The sequence below is a fragment of the Phytophthora cinnamomi genome (genome assembly GCF_018691715.1).
Source record: "Phytophthora cinnamomi strain GKB4 chromosome Unknown Contig32, whole genome shotgun sequence".
In the NCBI taxonomy this organism is placed as follows: Eukaryota; Oomycota; class Peronosporomycetes; order Peronosporales; family Peronosporaceae; genus Phytophthora; species Phytophthora cinnamomi.
This window is the reverse complement of record NW_027150965.1, coordinates 176443-192762: the sequence shown is the minus strand read 5'-3', so window position 1 is coordinate 192762 and position 16320 is coordinate 176443. Positions and strand designations below refer to the sequence as shown.

Below are 16320 nucleotides of genomic sequence, written 5' to 3'. Positions count from 1 at the left end.
CAGTGATCTTCGATGAACTTGCTAGTCGAGCTACAGTACTTCTAGGATTCGGAAGCTAAGAATAAAAACACATATGCTTTAAGATGCCTACTTCAGAAATTCTAATGTTTGCGCTTCTCGCAGTATTTTGCAGGTCCACATGATGACGTCGCCATAGCTTGTTTCCGGCGACAGGTCATTTGCAATTGTAAATCTGCCTAGAACGCGCGGTGGCTATCCCAAGTCTATTTGACCACGCTGCGCTGTCGCTCATCGAAACTCCATGTGGCAGGAAATGCGCATCGTACTTATCAGCATAGGAGGCGCGCAAACGTCAAGAATCTGCCTCCGCTTTGACTCTTTTTTTCTTCTTCTTTGAATTCAGCGGTGCCGGGTTTCCGGGCATGCCCTGCGAAAACAAGACTGCGAGGACAAGGTAAACTCAACTGCAGTAGAAGCGCATTTGGAGATTGTAGGATGGGGTTGAAATGCAGAATTTGCAGTTCCATCGGTGACTCGATGGCAAAAGCTCACAGCACAACGACAATAATTTACTGCCAAATCATACACGAAGTGCGACTGAAGAAGACTGGTAAGTGAATACGGAAGTGACATGTAGTCTTGTCGTTAGGCCCATGAGAAGTGAGGACCGAATCAAGTCAATGGATCATTTGACCGTTTATCCTTAACAAAGGCGTCTTCTACTCGATGGTTGAGACCCATCCCACACGGCCGCTCCAGCTCTATCAACCAACGCTACAATCCGTGTCAAGTCCTCTTTGTTGTGGCAGGGGGCTTCCCGAAGAGATTGAATCACGGAAGTTGGCCCAAGCTCCGATGAGCCATTTTGTTTCGTAAAATACGATAGATGTCTTCGGGTCAATAAATGCTTGCGAAATAAACACTGTCCTGCTTTCTTCGACGTATTTTCGTGTCACTCTGCAATTTCTGATTTATACAATCGTTTCCCCACCGGAGCACGAAGTTGCGTTCTTGCCCGAGTACGAATTTATCCAGGTAGTCATCCATGCTTTCCTAGCTGAGTTGACATGCTAAAAATGGAGAAAAAAAAACGTGTCAATCACGAGTCCGTGAACAGTAGCAGTGCATGTACGTACGCTGGAGACCAGATTATTGGGGCCTTTCCTATCTAACTCCGATAGGCAACCTAAGACGGCCATTGCGGTGTGTCGGACGTCGAACGGCACAGCATAGCGATCGACAAAATTCTTTGAGTTGATTTTTGTTGACATATTTTTCCGCCCTGGGAATGGAAGCTCGTGGATCTTTACTTTCTCGAACGCGATGTCCACATCTGCGTATATAGCGTCCAGCCCAACAACAAGCTTGTCAATGATGACTTCGCTTCTGCCATCCAGAATGAGTTGTTGATTGTACAAGGCGACCGCGTTTTTCATGACCTGCAAACCCCAAGTAGCAATTTGTTAATAGCCACCACCACAACAGTATTAGTTGGCTACAAAAATGCAGCTTACCTCTTGGAGCATTCTATGCTGAAGCAGACGTCGCATGGACTCAGCGGTTCGTTGGAGCGACAACTTACGATCACAGAGTCCGAATAACGAGCAGTTTCTGTGTTTCTTCCTGCTTCGCCCTCATTTCCTCCGTCATCGCAGCCTCGTTTGAAATGCGTAAAAGTAACGAGTTTGCCCCAACATTGGCTTCCTCGTCCGCCGCAGCTTTGAGCGATGGCACAGTTGCTGCCCCACTCGCTGGAGATTGGCCATCTCCACCTCGCGTCGCTTGACTGTCCCCACGCCGCCCGGTGGGCAGTGACTCCTCGTCGGATGGCGATGTGTCTGGGAGAGGAATGAGGGGAGATTTGTGCCGCTTTTGAACCTCCGGGCTGGGAGCGCGAGTTCTACTGCTGCTTTATCTACCCCGCTGGCAGGAGCTCATTAGATGCAGGAGCTCCTCGTCATCTCTGGAGGAACGACGTGCCTACGCAACTCTGCACGCCTTGTGTTAGTCATACTGACTCGCAAACTGTCGACAGGACTAACAATTGAGAGGAACAAGTGATGTCGCGCACACATGTTGTTGTCACTGCCGTGGAAGAGATCGTTGAGGGAAGAACTCCATGTAAAAATGGCTGACTTTTTTCCTGCTTCTCACTCGCACACGGATTTGTCTCGAGTCCAATTCGACTGGTATCTGGGGGCGCTGCTCATGGTGGTGGTGGTGGGAATTTTAGACTATCCCAAAAGACCATTGGGTCTGGTTGGTACCGCGTTCGACTCATTGCATCGGGCTCGCTCCGGTTGGCCCAAGTTGAGTGACTCCACCTTGATGGCCGAGAGAAGAGTAATCGTCGCGGTTTTGCCTCTGGCGTAATCCTTTTTGAGGCATTCACTCAACTCAAAAGGTTGGTGAGTAGCGAAGATGAGCTCTAGTAGCAGCCACGTTCATCAAGCAGTCGCCACCTTCGCTAATACCCAAAACGCCTCCATGCTCAGAGGGAATGGAGGAAACCACGGTCAACCGCGACCGCCAGACAAACCCAATAAAAAACGTGTTCGGCGGCAGAAACTGGAGCTTGTGTATCTGCGGGAGCTCGTGAAAAGGCTAGAGGAGCAGCTAACGCAGCTCAAGGCCAATTCACCACCACCACCTCCTCCTCCGACCGTCGACTCTGATTGCGATAAGACTGCTGCAGCTGTGACGGAGAGAAAGAACTCGTTGATCTGGAAAGGGGTAGCAGAGCGACAGCTAAATGAGCGAACCCGAGTGGAGGAGAAGAACAAAAAGCTGCGAGCATCACTGAAGGGACAACTGAAACTAGCGGCGAAGCTGGAGGGGCTGCTGCGCAAACGTCCAAGAGATGAGGTACGCATAGGATAAATGAGGAGCAACCGGGACATGGGAGTGCTGATGCCCTATGTGTCCGTCATTTGATGCAGGAGGTGGCTGCGTTGACAAATCCGAAGCGCCCAAAGCCCTTGATCGACAGTGTAATTTGTCTGACAGACGACGAGATCTTCGCCGATCAATTGGCACATGTAGAACGCGCACATTTGGACGTGGATCGGCTATTCGGCATGCCGGAATTCTCGCAGTCCACTGCCTCTTTCAGCAAGTTGCACGTGATGAACGACCCATATTCGGATGCGGGCGTTGCATTCATCAAAACGGCGAGGTCTATGCTGCCCTTTGATGTTCACGTAACGGAGAAGGCTTTTTGGCGTGCGGTGGCTGAGGGGGGCACCAAAAAGAACAGCTACTTTCTGGAGGAACGATTGTCAACTGACTCTGTGGTTGCTCGATCTTACGGCCTGCTCTTCAACGCTGGTCGGTTTCACGCAAACGTGCTGGGGAAACAGACGCATCGAAAATGCGTTGTGGGCGACCAGGTCGCCATCATGTGGAAGTGGGTCGTGAACCCGGAGGAGCTCAACGGGACCAAGTTTACCGGCGTGCGCTGCCACGAGACAGGCTGGACCGTGCTTCGTGGTGTCAACATCGGCTGCTCCAGCACAACATCGACGCTGCTGCAGTCGTATTCCAAGATGACTATGGAGCTGCAGGACGATATTGCCAACCAAGATCTTCAAGTTGGTGCGATCACCGATTTTGTGGTAAACTTGCACGGCACGCTTACTGAAATGTCCGGCAAGATGATCGCCAATATTCTCGTGGAGGAAGACTGGAATCTCAACGGGTGGCTCGGTGGTAGTGTACCTCTGTAGGCATTAAATGCCTGGTAAATTTTACCTAACAACAATAATCAAACGGACTCGATTCAAAAGTTTTTTTTTACCTGATACAAAGTACCCATTTCAAGTCTCGAGCGCTGATTGGTCAGCACCAAAAGTTCAGTTATCGTTGTCTGTGAATATGACCATTGACCTGCCGCTGGAGGAAGCGCTGGCGCTGTTCTCCGACTTGAACACGGGCGACATGAAGACCCGCAGCTCCGACTGCAGTGCGGTTGACTTGCTACCGTTGGCGCCCGAGCCCATGGTGAAGGAAGAGACGGCGGCCCAGCCGCCAGCCAAGCCCAAGAAGAAGCGCATCCGCCGCCAGAAGCTGGAGCTGGATTATCTGCGGCAACTGGTGGGGAAGCTGGAGGCGCAGATGACGCAGCTCAAGACCCAGGAACGAGCCCCGGACATCAAGACGGAGGCGGGGGCTCCGTCGATCTGGAAGGGCATCGCCGAGCGCCAGCAGAAGGAGAGAACTCGGGCGGAGGAGCAGAACCAGCGGCTGCGGGTGTCGCTGGAGGGGCAGCTGAAGCTGGCCTCCAAGCTGGAACGGCTGCTGCGCAAACGGCCGAGAGAGGAGGAAGTGGTAGCGGTGGAGGGGGGCAAGCGCTACAAGCCACTGCTGGACACGGCGGTGAGACCGACGGATGACGAGATCTTTGCAGACCAGCTGGCTCACTTGGAGCGCGCCCACCTCGACGTGGGCGAGTTGTTCGGCGGGCCCGAGTTCGCAGATCGAACCGCTTCGTTCTGCGACTTGCACGTGATGGAGGAGGCGAACTCGGACACTGGCGTTGCGTTCGTGACCAAGGCCAACTCGATGCTGCCTTTTGATGTCCACGTGACGGAGAAGGCGTTCTGGCGTGCTTTTGCCGAAGATGGCCCCAAGAAAATGAGCTACTTTAATTACGAACGGATCATGACGGAGAACCTGGTGGCTCGCTCGTATGGCCTCAATTTTGACGCCGGCTCGTTCCACACGAATGTGCGGGGCAAACAGACTTACCGCAAGTACGTGGGCGGCGACTGCATCATTATCATGTGGAAGTCGCGCACGGAGCCTGTAGAAATCAACGGCACAAAGCTGAGTGGACTGCGCTGCAATCAAATCGGATGGATTGTTCTACGTGGTGTCAACCTTCCATCCAAAGATGCGTCTGAGGTGATGATATCGACGTCACTGCAGTCATACTGTAAAATGACGCTGGACCTGGAGGATGATATTGCCGACCAAGAGCTCCAAGTGGGCGCGCTCACCAACTTTGTGGTGAATTCTCATGACGCGATTACGGATGTTTGTGGGAAAATGATCAATCAAGTGCTCGTAGAGGAAGATTGGAATATCAATGGCTGGCTCAACAATATAGTACTTTAAAATTTTCCAAGACAGTACAATCCATTCCGAGGAAATGCCCGCCGAACACTCCTTCGTAGCACATACTGTACGTGGAATACACACTGAAGTCGCTACCTCATTTTACGTTTGGCCAGTGCCAATTTCATCATCTTCCCTACTTTTAAAATTCACAGCACTTAGTCTCTGAACTAGGGTGTCTTCAACTTTGTGATTGAAGTCCTTTAACGATTCGTGGAATCCGGCGAGGCCTTCTGGAGGCAGACAGCTGAGCGCCTTGTATGTTGGAAACGTCGCCAGCACGTACGTCTCGATGGTAGCTGTTGGTGCTCCTTCCTTCACTTTGCCTGGCTTTACAGTTCGCCACTTCACTTCATCGTACGACACACCTCCGCCAAAACTAGTGCTTACAACTGCACTCTCGTGTACCACGAAGAATGATTGTCCACCATTCACATACTTGCGACATCCTTTGCGAACTAGAAAGCAAAGCTCAACTGAGCCAGCTACTATGAAGGCGCGAGCACTCTGTAATGTAGTCCTGCTATCAATCTCAAACGACTGCATCACCACAAATTAGTATGTCTCGACGAACTAGCAGAACAAGACGGACGCACCTCGTTGTAGGCCACCCTATCGCCAACTTCCATCAAGGCACTCCAAACGGCTCGCTCGGTGTCGTCCACGCTGAATGGAACTGTGTAGCTGTTCAAGATCTGGACCTGCAGCCCACATGCGCGATTGATTGTCACGTGGCCATCTCTTCTACGATCGTCTGGGGCTGCAACGAATAGGCTGCCCATGTTCCCATGATGTCCATCCAGTTGTGCTAGCAGCCTCTGGAAGACCACGCTATTATCTTTAGGAGGTCGGCATTCATCCCCAACAAGACCAGGCCTGCACCCAAGCGCTTGGGCCACGACTGCAGTTGTCATCTGCTGCGTCATCATCCGATAGATCTTCCGGGCATGCTTCACCTGCATGTGCAAGACCTTGTGGAGTCTCTCATTCTCGATATCAGAGGTTTGGCGAGCCAGTGACTCGCGAGATGCCGCGTCTTGCCACGACTCATGCAGCAGCTTTCTCACTGGCGATCGCTTGGCAGTGCATACGCTGGAAACTAGCGGCACAGTAGATAGCACTCCAGAGGCCAGCTTCATCTTCTTGAGCTCCGCATCAAGCTGCTGCATCTCGTCGCGCAGTCTCAGCACTTCCAGACGCTGCCGCTGTCGCCACGTGTTCGATTTGGTCTTGGCCGTGGGTTTGCTCTTGACAGCGGCACGGTTCTGCCGTGTATCCACTTCCTCCACACTGGAAATTACTTGGCGGTCCACAGCCCGCGCGTCGACTCCCGCGTCAAGAGCCGCATATTCATCGCTGAGCGAGTCCAGGAAGTCCAGCAACGCTGGCGCTGCGTCGTCCAGGTCGAAGCTGTCGGTCTGCATAGCACTGCGAGTAACGATTATAATGGGAGATGACAAATGAGCGGGTACAGTATTTTGGTGTCAGTTATGTTGCAGCAATGACATGTGTCAGGCTTGAGTTGCACTGTATCACGACGCATACAAGTACCACGAACAAGCGATCACACGCATTTTCCAACACTCGATGCGCCATTCACGTTCATTAACTGCAAAAACAAGCGATAGCTTAAGCGGCCACTTCGTCGGTATCGCCGCCACGAAACGCCTTCCAGTCTTCCTCCACGAGAACCTCACTTAGCGTCTGCCGGTACCAGTCGTTTGTCATGTGATGGGAATTTGAAACCCACTCCATGATCTCGCGTGCTCGATCAACCTGGCCCGTGTTACCGTACCGAAAGCGCGGCAGCGTCTCCGAGTGCATTTCAATCATTGCAGACGGAGGCTGGTCCGAATCTTGAGTACGTAGTTCGCGAACTTTGATCCATCCTGTCTTTTGTAGCTGTGCATCTTGGCACGGTGTACTTACATTCGTCGGTTCAGTGCGCCCGGCAAACACGATGGTAATGCAACCATCCTCCTCAACATATCTGCGGCAGGTGTGCTTACCGCGCACGTCAATCTCCCGTCCCAAATGAGTAGACGAGCACGTAAAAGACTGCGCAAATACATCAACATTTTCGATCTATGAACCAAATCGAAGCAAACCACGTTATAACATGTGAGGCGTTGTCCAGAAAAAGCAACCCAACCAAGGCGCCACTTACGTCTCTTGACACAATTATGTGTTTTACGGGCGAGAGCGAGAACATCCTCCAGCATGCGGCTGCCGTGGTCGCCACGCTAAACGGCAGTAGTGAGCACGCATGCGTTTCCATCACAAGCCCTGCTTCGCTGTCCGCTCTCACGTGAGGCTCGCCGACGGAGATACCCCACGTGGCGAACGTCAGCACACTCCTAGGATTTTCGACTTGCTGCCTCTGAATCGCCAAGTGCGTTCTCACCACAAGAGTCAGCAAGTCGGCAAATATGCCTTCCTCATCCCCTGACCCCAAATCCCAGTAACGAGGACCCTCGTCCTGCAGTTGCATCATGGTCAGCCCTATAAGACACTGCAAACAGCAGACATACCGAAGTCAGTCATCTCTACCTGGCCGGTCTCTTCAATAGATAATGCTCCGGATCCCCACCTTATCTCCCAAAATCTTCAGGACCTTGGCCTGTAGTGACTGAGCCATGCCGCTCTGCGCCTTCAGCAGCAGTTTCAGCTCCTCGTTCTGCTTCTCCACGCGCGACCGCTCCTTGAACTGGCGGTCGGCGATGGCCTCCCACACGGGGGCAGGTCCGTACTTTGCCTTCTTACTGCTACGCAAGTTGTCATTGCTTCGACTGCGTTGAGTCTGTGGGGTGCAGAGCCGACGCCTCTTGAGTTGCTCCACGCGGCGCTTTAGCTCCTCCGAGAGCTCGCGCAGTTGCTTGAGCTCCAGCTGCTGGCGGCGCACGCGCTTCTTCTTGGGAGCAGCGGCCGATGCGCGGGCACTCGGCGCACTTGATACAGACGAGGGCGAGCTGCTGCCCTCTGTGCTGGTGGCGTCGGGCGACAGCGGTCCGGTCATCTGCGAAATTGGACTGCAAGGCAAGTTGGTTAGGAAATACAGTACACTTTTCATATAGGAGACTATCTGAGATAGCAAATGACTATTCACATAGGTGCATTTATAATGTCCTCTTTTGTTTTGTATGAGTCCTACATATGTTACTTTAACCATGAAATTTCGGTATTGAACCATCATTCCGGTATATTTAGTAATCGCTAAAGGGGATAGGTCATCGACTAATCATGAGAGCCGTTTATGTGATCTATGCGGTATACATAACCTAAGATATTGAATACATGTCCCATATATGACCTTCCGTATAGAATACAGAGGTGAGCAGAGACGAATGAGCTTCCTGGAGAGTCCCGGCGACCCCGAGACGCTGGCGGAGGCGCTGGCCTTCGTGGACGGCTTCGAGTTCTCTGGCGATGACAACGCGACGGATGTGTCTTCGGGCGGCAGCGACAGCGGCAGGGAGTCACACAAGCGTTGTCGAAGCGATGAGAAAGACGAAAACGTCGCCGCTGCGGCGCCAGACAAGCACGAGAAGGCCAAGAGTAGACGCAAGAACGCCGTGTACTCGGCCCGCCTTCGAGCCAAGAAGAAGAATGAGATGCAGCAGCTGAAGGACCAGGTGACGCAGCTGCAGATGCAGCTGGTGCGACTGAAGAGCGCTAAGGGTGCGTGGTCGAGTTCAGCTATGGAGGGTAACGGCGGACGTCTGACGCTTGAAGGTTGTGGGGCGGGTGCAAGTTACTGGTTGGAGGAGGCTACAACACAGGCCTATCAGAGACAGCGGGCGGAGCAACTGAATACGCAGCTGAAGACGTTGCTTGGCAAGGTCGTGAAGAGGTCCAGGACCATGCAGGACGCGTTCCAGAACTTGCAGTCCCTCGGGTGCGAAATCAACTTGGCTGTCGGCGCGCCGTCTACGATCCTCATGGGAACGTCGTTGAGGAGTAACGACGCGACTCCGCAACTTGGAGAGCTGCGCGAGTACCTGGATCAAATGTACGCCAGCGCACACGGCGTTTTGGCTACCAGCGGGGTGGGTTCAGCCGAGTCCGCTGCGTTCACTTCGCAAATCAAGCAAGACCCCGGGACTGGCAGAAGATATGTGCAGCTCTCCTCGACGACCCCATTGGCCAGTGACCTGGACACTGCGAGTCGCATGATCTGGCGAGGTATGCAATTGAAGGGCAGCAAGTGCTGCAAGTACTACGTTCATCGACTCCATGTGAACGCAAATTCCATCGCGAAAAGCTTCTTCTTGACACTTAGCGACGATCCAACCCCATGCACACTTCATGGGGCGGCTTTTGCTCGGAAGTTTGAGGAGCGAGACCGCATCTTGTATATCTGGACGACGGCTATGGTGCCGTCACACCAAGAAAGTGGAATTTTGCAGTCAGCTGATAACTCCTTGAAATTGCGCGTCCGAGAAAAAGGTTGGACAATGTTATCGCGGTCTCCAACCAACCCAGAACGCGAGTCGGTATTCCGTACCTGCTACGAAGTTTCAAGTGAGCTGGGGCATGGCATTGGGTCCGCATCAGTAGAACAGATCGACTATGACCGTATCGGCAGCGGTGTTGTAAACTTGCTTAGTAGCGACTTGCGCAAGTTCCATGAACGGGTTCAAGACAAGCTACTTGCAGAAGCAGGATGACGTGGTTAAGAAACAATGAGTACTGAACGGCTTTATTTTTTCGTGAATCGTAGTGAAGCCTGGTAGCGCGAAACGTGGTCGATAAGCTCTGCGTCATCTCTCTGTATTGGCCGATGAAAACTATCTGGACATGGATGACCAGTAGTACTGGGCCAGTACAGGGTGATTGATCTGTATGATACTCAGTTATTTCTTTTCTTTGCAAATCCAGTGCATGTTTATCCTTGTTGAGCGAGGTCCATTTTCGACATTCGCGATGAGCTTCCTCCTCCCAAGTGACACCAAGACTCTAACGGAGGCACTGGCGTTTGTCGACGCATTCGCTGCATCGGGGGATAGTGCGGGACGCGAGAGAAGTGGGGAAGTGAGCGCGGAAAGAGAGGTGGTCGTGGACAAGCACGAACGGGCAAAGGCCAAGCGCAAGAGTGCATGGTATTCGGCACGCTTACGCGCCAGGAAGAAGAACAAGCTGTTGCAGCTACAGGAGCAGGTAGCGAGTCTCGAGATGCAGCTGGAGCGATTGCAGTCCGAACGGTCTTCAGCTGTCGGTAGTAAACACAGGATGGCGACGCCGGTCGATAACAGAAAGCACACCAGTCTTCAGACCTGCGATTCGACATGGCCTGGTGCCAGCACGGACAAGGCCTCGTGCTGGCTGCAGAAAGCAGCGGAGGAAGCCTTGCGACGACAGACAGCGGAGAGGGTGAATACGCAGCTCAAGACTTTACTGAGGCGGGTGATGGAGAACTTTACGGTGCTTCACGGTGTGTTCGGGAACTTGCACAGCCTCAGCAGCGACTTTAGCCCAGTTGGTTGTTGTCCATCCAGCTCACCGATGGGGTTGCCGATGAGTGAAAATGCAGCCTCCCCTCAGCTAGATAATCTTCGCGAGCACTTGGACAGCATGCATTCAGACACGCACCTTGTGCTTGCTTCCATTGCGGCAGCCCCAGAGAATTATGAATCCAGCGTCAAGCATAACCCGCGTTCCGGGGGACTATCACTGCAGCTGTCGTCTTCAACACCGATAGCGTGCGATCTCGATTCGGCTAGTCGTATATTCTGGACGGGGATGCAGCTCAAGCACTACGATCGCTGCTACAAAGAGCGTCTTCAGCGCCTGCAGCCAAGTGTCAACTCGGTCGTGAAAAGCTACGTTGTAAGAGTCTGCGACGGAGCAGGTGAGCGCACACTTCACGGTGTGACGTATGCGCGGAAGCTGGAGGAGCGAGATCGGATCGTGTACATGTGGGCGTCTGCCACCGTGCCGTCGGACAAGGAGTCTATTGACAGCAAGTCGTGCGACCTGCACTCCAGGCTGTGCTTCCGAGAGAAAGGATGGGCCATGCTGTCTCGGGCGCCTGACGATCCGGAGCACCAGTCAGTATTCCAGACCAGTTACGAGGTCTCTGGCGAGCCCAGCGACGCTGAAGCGGGCAAGTTCCTGTCGATGAAGAACTCCGGCCGTCTCTGTCGGAGCGTCGTTGACGTGCTGAGCGGTACGTTGCGCACATTTCACGAGCAGCTCCAGGACCCGTCGGGGCCCGTTGCCAGCCGAATCGGCAGATAGGTGTTTCGCGCGAACTGACTGCTGCAAACGAAGTCCGACGCGAAGTCGCAAGGGATTGCTGAGTTTTGGATGGATGGAGGCAACGGTACCGCACCTTGCGTCGTCTCAATATCTCATGAACGGCAAAGTCATCACATACACACACTCGCTACTGTAGTTCAGCTACGATAGTACGTAATCGCCAGCAGCTTCCCGCGTGTTGACTCCGAGAAAGACGCTTCAAGCTCGCGCAAGGTCATTTGTGCATTTGCCCCCCAACACGCAAGAGCCATGAGCCTCCTCTTCGAGCCCAGCAGCGTCTCGACTTGCTTCTTCGAGCCTGAAGTAAGCGACGAGCAGGTCTCCCTCCCAGAGATCCTCGCGATGCTCGACGGCGTCCTAGAGAGTGATATAACTGTCGAGTCGCTCAGCTGCGACGCCGCCTCCGTGTCCGCCGACCCTGAGTCTCGGAGTTTAAAGAAGCTGCGACCCCGCCCTCGCGACGATGGTGACCAGAAAGAGCCCAAGCCGAAGAGAGGCAGGAGACCTACCGCGGCACGTCCGCGATTGCGGGACAAGGGCAAGATCGAGCTTCTGAAGCGCGAGATCCAGAGTCTGGAGGAGGAGCTCGAGACGCTCAAGCAAACTGAGCGAGACGACGCGAGTCCCGAGGAGCACCAAGCTAACTCGCTGTGGAAGATCATCGCCATGAAGCAGAGCGAAGAGCGGGAGAAGGCTGAGGCCCAAAACAAGGCGCTAAAATGCCTGCTGAGCAAGCAGTGCACATTGACCACGTCGCTGTCTGGCGTACTCAGCGAGTGGACTAGTCTACCGGCCCCGGAGTTGGGCCTGAATATTTAGTCGTTTAGCAACGGTGCACGCATAAATGTGACAAGATATTAATCCTACCAGTCCGTGCTTGGCTGCAACTTCCAGTATCGATTAAGGCTTCGTTACCTAGTACCTATGCATGTAAGAGGGAGGGAGGGAGTGTGGCAGTGCGCTGCCAGCGGTATATTATATAGTGATGTGCGGAAAACGCTGAGGCAGAGAGGAGTTTTTCGCGCAGCCACCTCCCACCGAGGCTCGAAGCCGTACGCTGCCGCTGAGAATGGACCTGGCGAGCATGTTCTGCGCCGCGATCATCCTCTTGAGCACCCTGTTGTCGTGCTCTGCACGCTGCCTCTGCTGAAGTCGCTTCGCTGCGATAGCTTTCCACCGTGAAGTCGTGGGGCTTTTCCGTGAGTGAATGGCAGAGTCTCCGCCCCCTCGTCCGGCGCGCTGCAGACCGGCAAGCTCCAAGCCCAGCGTCTGGATCTCGCGACGCAAACGCTCGATCTTTCTCTTAGTCTGCAGCCGTGGGCGAGACGAATGGGACACGTTGACTACATTCCTGTCTACGTCGCAGTGACCGCTGGATTTGGAGCTGGAGTCGCCGCCGTCGGGAGCCTCCGCCTTCATGTAGGAGGGCGTGCATTGCACGGTGCAAGCTTCAGCCTCTTCTTCGTCCTCGACCTCGACGTCGAGCAGCGGCAGAATGTCCGCGACGAAAAGCTGCTCCTCGCCCTCTCCGAACCGGAATCGCATGGCTGTCTTTGCGCGCGTGAAATGCGGAATGCGAGCATGGAGACAGCGCTTATAACTCAAAGGGACTTCTTCTCCTTCTCTTCTTCCCCTTCCTATCAATGATGCCATCGTATCAAGTTCGCGAAAAAGTCCAATCATGTGTATGGTCGAATTGAAGAAAGGAAAACATACGGATATGTGCGCCACACCATGATGTGTACGACTCGGCACATCAATTGTCTCACTTTGGTTTTAGTCATGGACGGCGCAAGCTGCGGGTCCGCGCGGCCTAAACGCGTGCGCGGCGAGCGGCAGCGGCTGCAGGACGCGCAGTGGCGACAGCGGAAGAAGCAGGAGCGACAGCAGCTGAAGGACACTGCGCAGCGGTTGGAGGCGCAGTTGGCTCAGCTGCGGAAGGACAAAGACGACGGCGTTTGCTGCGGTGTGTCGCTGCCGCCTCCTCTCCCGGTGGCCAGCCCCGTAGCGAAGCGGAGGAAAGGCTGCTGCAACTGGCGGGAGGAAGCGGAGGCCATGAAGCAAGAGAGAATCCAGGCCGAGCTGCTCAACATGACGCTGAGGAGGGCGATGGCTACAGAGCAGCGAGTGGCCAAGTCTTTACGAGCCTTGATGGACAAACGGCCCTACATGCCGGTAACTAATAGTTTACTTCGTGCAGTATGGTCTGGTCTCTGTATACATGCACAACGCAGGTTGGATCTGACTGTGGCCGTGTTAATGTGCCCGTGCAGCGCTCGGTTGTGTACGATATGCGCAGTCGTGCGAGCTGCTCCCAGACGAAGACCTACCCGCCAGTTCCGCAGCTCTCGCCGTGCTGCAACCCAACCACGCTGCATATTAACCCCACTGCGGTCCGACACGAAATTGAAGCGACGTTGCAGCGGATGCATGCACACGCTCAATCTGTGCTCAGCTCAGATGTTGGTTACGATTCCCTGTCTTTCAACTTTAACTTACGGGTGGACCCGGTTGCTGGACCCACCACGGAGGTGACCACGACTACGCCGATGAATTGTTCACTGGATCAAGCCGTGCTGTTGCTGGGATCGAAGCTTCAAATACAAGGAACGGCTGATCGTGCTTGTCTTCGCTGTGTTCAGGTGTGTGACCCCATCCCCATCGTTTGTAGTCATTATTTTCTCACCTTCGTTTTTTTTTCAGGATCCCCGACGCTGGGGTGATGGCGCAAACGTGCAGCAATTTGCAGTTGAGATAGGCGCCCCGTACCAAACTGTACTACTTGATGGATTTGGCGCCAATCGGAAAAGTGGCGATACAAACCACCGCCTCATTATGAGGGCTGCTATATCGTTTGACAGGTGTGGGGCTCTTTGTTTCCGAGAGTGCTCCTGGATTGCAGTCTACCGGTCACGGTCTAACCCGATTCGTGAAGCTATGATCCGGTCGTACTATTCTGTCGCTGCGGAGAAGGCGGTAGAGTGTACATCGATAGATGGCGAGCACATCGATGGGGTGCGTGATCGCCTTCAAACATCAATGGGGAGGAAAATCAAAGAACGATACTTGATCATGCAGCGTGGTATTTTGGTTCAGACTGGCCGTGCAGACCTAGTTGACTTTGTGGGACTGTGAGCATGTTGCCAAGCCGACACTATCGTATTTTCGAAGTGATATGTTCTTACCGTATGATTATGCGGCTGCGTAGATTACGATCGGACCAAATCTTACTGGAGTGCGAATGTTCGTGGGATGTTTTGATACATCAACTGGAACGTCCACGGATGAAAGCTATACTTCGAAGTACTATGCAATGTGTGGACAATGCAATGCTGATAAGCCGCAGCACGGCCTCATTCTCCGATTTGAACGCGCCAAACGACTAAGCTATTTTGTCGGAAAATGAAAGAGGAGCCTGTGAAGTTGTCAGAAATGATGGAAATCATAGCAGGTTTCGATGACGACAGGTCTCTTCACGATCACGACCTCTATTCGAGCGTTGAGGAGAGCAACACCTCTTCTAGTGGCGATCGCAACGAGATGACAATGGGTGGAAGCACGGTTTTATTGACTGGCGTTTTCGGGAATATGCGGCGGCCACGACGGAAGCGCATTCGCAAAGTCGGCTCCGTGCCGTACTCAACAGACTTGCAGCGCCGTAGAAGAGCGGAGCTTGTATCGCTGCGGTCGGAGGCTCAGGGCCTTGAAGACAAGCTGGCTCAGCTACGCCGACAGTACGCTGGGAAAGTTACGTCTTCGACCGAGAAGAAGTGCGAAAAGTGGTGTAGGATCGCAGAAATTGCGCTCAAGGAACGTCAATGCTCCGAGCACACAAATCAAAAGTTGAAGGAATGCGTGTCAAGCCGGCTCAAAGCGTTGTCAACCATTCGAAAACTGGTGACGAAAAATAACATTCTTGAGGTACAGTTCTGCGATTAATCTCGATCGCTATGTCGACACTTACGATACTTGTATTTTCAGGGAAAAGAATTTGTATTCCGGGAGGCAGCGAAATCTAGTCACTTTTTGGCTACGACTCGCGAGGCCAATTTCTTAAAAGTATGGAGAAGATAACAGACTACATACAGTAACTGTATCTTCAAGCTGATTCTGTCTTTCCGGCCCTTCCTGGGATATTGTGTTGCAGTCACACAAGAAACGCCACAAGATGCGCGACAGCATGGGCTATAACTGCATCGAGACGATCTCGGTCACACCCGTGTCTTGGACGATTTTGAAGGCGTGGATGAGTCTATTGGAGCAACTCATTCGAAGGAAAGACACAGAGCCAGAAAGCTCTACCGATTCGTAAGTCTTAGTTGGATGTGTTACACAGCGGTCTGTTGAGTTATCACCACTTTTTGAAAGTTAATTTGAGGTGTACTGCAGATGCGAGCGAAAAGTAATACCTCGCTCCAAATGAACTTTGTCAGTGCGAGACGAAAACCGCAAAATATGTGTATTGATGCAGTGAGTACCTACCGCAAGTACGAAGAAGAGAACCGGTTCGTTCTCGTGGGGAGCTGTCTGGGTTCTTCGAGCGGGTGAACTACAGTTTGAAACTCTTCACGTGACGATCATTTCGCCATCACCAACCAATCCAGGACAAGTGTCTGTCATGGAGAGCTGCAATTAATTGCGAGTGAAAAACGTTGACTGCATGTCAACTGAAGCAGCCAAGATACTTTTTACAACAATAGGCGGTAAGCTGCGCAGCTTCATGAATAAGGTGCAGAACGGGCTTCTTCGCAGCTGAATCACTGCTGAGTAGTTGCTCCAACGCGTCACAGGACAAGCTTTTCCTATGGAAACACAATGGATCTGTACAGTATGCGGTACGATTAAACCTTGCTTCGATTGGCAGCATAATGATTTAACCCTACGAATTTCCGGGGGTATTCGGCTTGAAAATGCCTCCAGCTTTTTTTTCTTACGGTTTCGCGAGATAGTCGGCAATCTTGGGCTCCGCCTTGACATTGCTCAGTA

General features: G+C 53.1%; 8 protein-coding genes across 8 annotated transcripts; 5 read left to right on the top strand and 3 right to left on the bottom strand.

Moving 5' to 3' along the window:
* Positions 1-932: 932 nt before the first annotated feature.
* IUM83_18534 (uncharacterized protein) lies at positions 933-1511 on the bottom strand (the record flags this gene model as incomplete). The annotated part of the gene is made up of 3 exons (XM_067943540.1): positions 933-1031; positions 1098-1400; positions 1476-1511. The coding sequence occupies 3 exons, from the start codon at positions 1509-1511 to the stop codon at positions 933-935; spliced, it is 438 nt and encodes a 145-aa protein (XP_067792949.1).
* A 937-nt stretch (positions 1512-2448) lies between these two features.
* IUM83_18533 (EVI5 protein) lies at positions 2449-3686 on the top strand (the record flags this gene model as incomplete). The annotated part of the gene is made up of 2 exons (XM_067943539.1): positions 2449-2826; positions 2901-3686. 2 exons carry the CDS (start codon positions 2449-2451, stop codon positions 3684-3686), a joined length of 1164 nt encoding a protein of 387 aa, XP_067792950.1.
* Positions 3687-3834: 148 nt separating this feature from the next.
* Positions 3835-5076, top strand: IUM83_18532 (EVI5 protein; the record flags this gene model as incomplete). Its single annotated transcript, XM_067943538.1, has 1 exon — positions 3835-5076. The coding sequence occupies one exon, from the start codon at positions 3835-3837 to the stop codon at positions 5074-5076; it is 1242 nt and encodes a 413-aa protein (XP_067792894.1).
* Positions 5077-5178: 102 nt separating this feature from the next.
* IUM83_18531 (uncharacterized protein) lies at positions 5179-6650 on the bottom strand (the record flags this gene model as incomplete). The annotated part of the gene is made up of 3 exons (XM_067943537.1): positions 5179-5616; positions 5673-6504; positions 6628-6650. The coding sequence occupies 3 exons, from the start codon at positions 6648-6650 to the stop codon at positions 5179-5181; spliced, it is 1293 nt and encodes a 430-aa protein (XP_067792951.1).
* Positions 6651-6705: 55 nt separating this feature from the next.
* IUM83_18530 (uncharacterized protein) lies at positions 6706-8092 on the bottom strand (the record flags this gene model as incomplete). Its single annotated transcript, XM_067943536.1, has 3 exons — positions 6706-7161; positions 7244-7588; positions 7667-8092. The coding sequence occupies 3 exons, from the start codon at positions 8090-8092 to the stop codon at positions 6706-6708; spliced, it is 1227 nt and encodes a 408-aa protein (XP_067792895.1).
* A 328-nt stretch (positions 8093-8420) lies between these two features.
* IUM83_18529 (uncharacterized protein) lies at positions 8421-8886 on the top strand (the record flags this gene model as incomplete). The annotated part of the gene is made up of 2 exons (XM_067943535.1): positions 8421-8754; positions 8828-8886. 2 exons carry the CDS (start codon positions 8421-8423, stop codon positions 8884-8886), a joined length of 393 nt encoding a protein of 130 aa, XP_067792914.1.
* A 1113-nt stretch (positions 8887-9999) lies between these two features.
* IUM83_18528 (uncharacterized protein) lies at positions 10000-11313 on the top strand (the record flags this gene model as incomplete). Its single annotated transcript, XM_067943534.1, has 1 exon — positions 10000-11313. The coding sequence occupies one exon, from the start codon at positions 10000-10002 to the stop codon at positions 11311-11313; it is 1314 nt and encodes a 437-aa protein (XP_067792923.1).
* Positions 11314-11583: 270 nt separating this feature from the next.
* On the top strand, positions 11584-12153 carry IUM83_18527 (uncharacterized protein; the record flags this gene model as incomplete). The annotated part of the gene is made up of 1 exon (XM_067943533.1): positions 11584-12153. The coding sequence occupies one exon, from the start codon at positions 11584-11586 to the stop codon at positions 12151-12153; it is 570 nt and encodes a 189-aa protein (XP_067792918.1).
* Positions 12154-16320: the final 4167 nt, after the last annotated feature.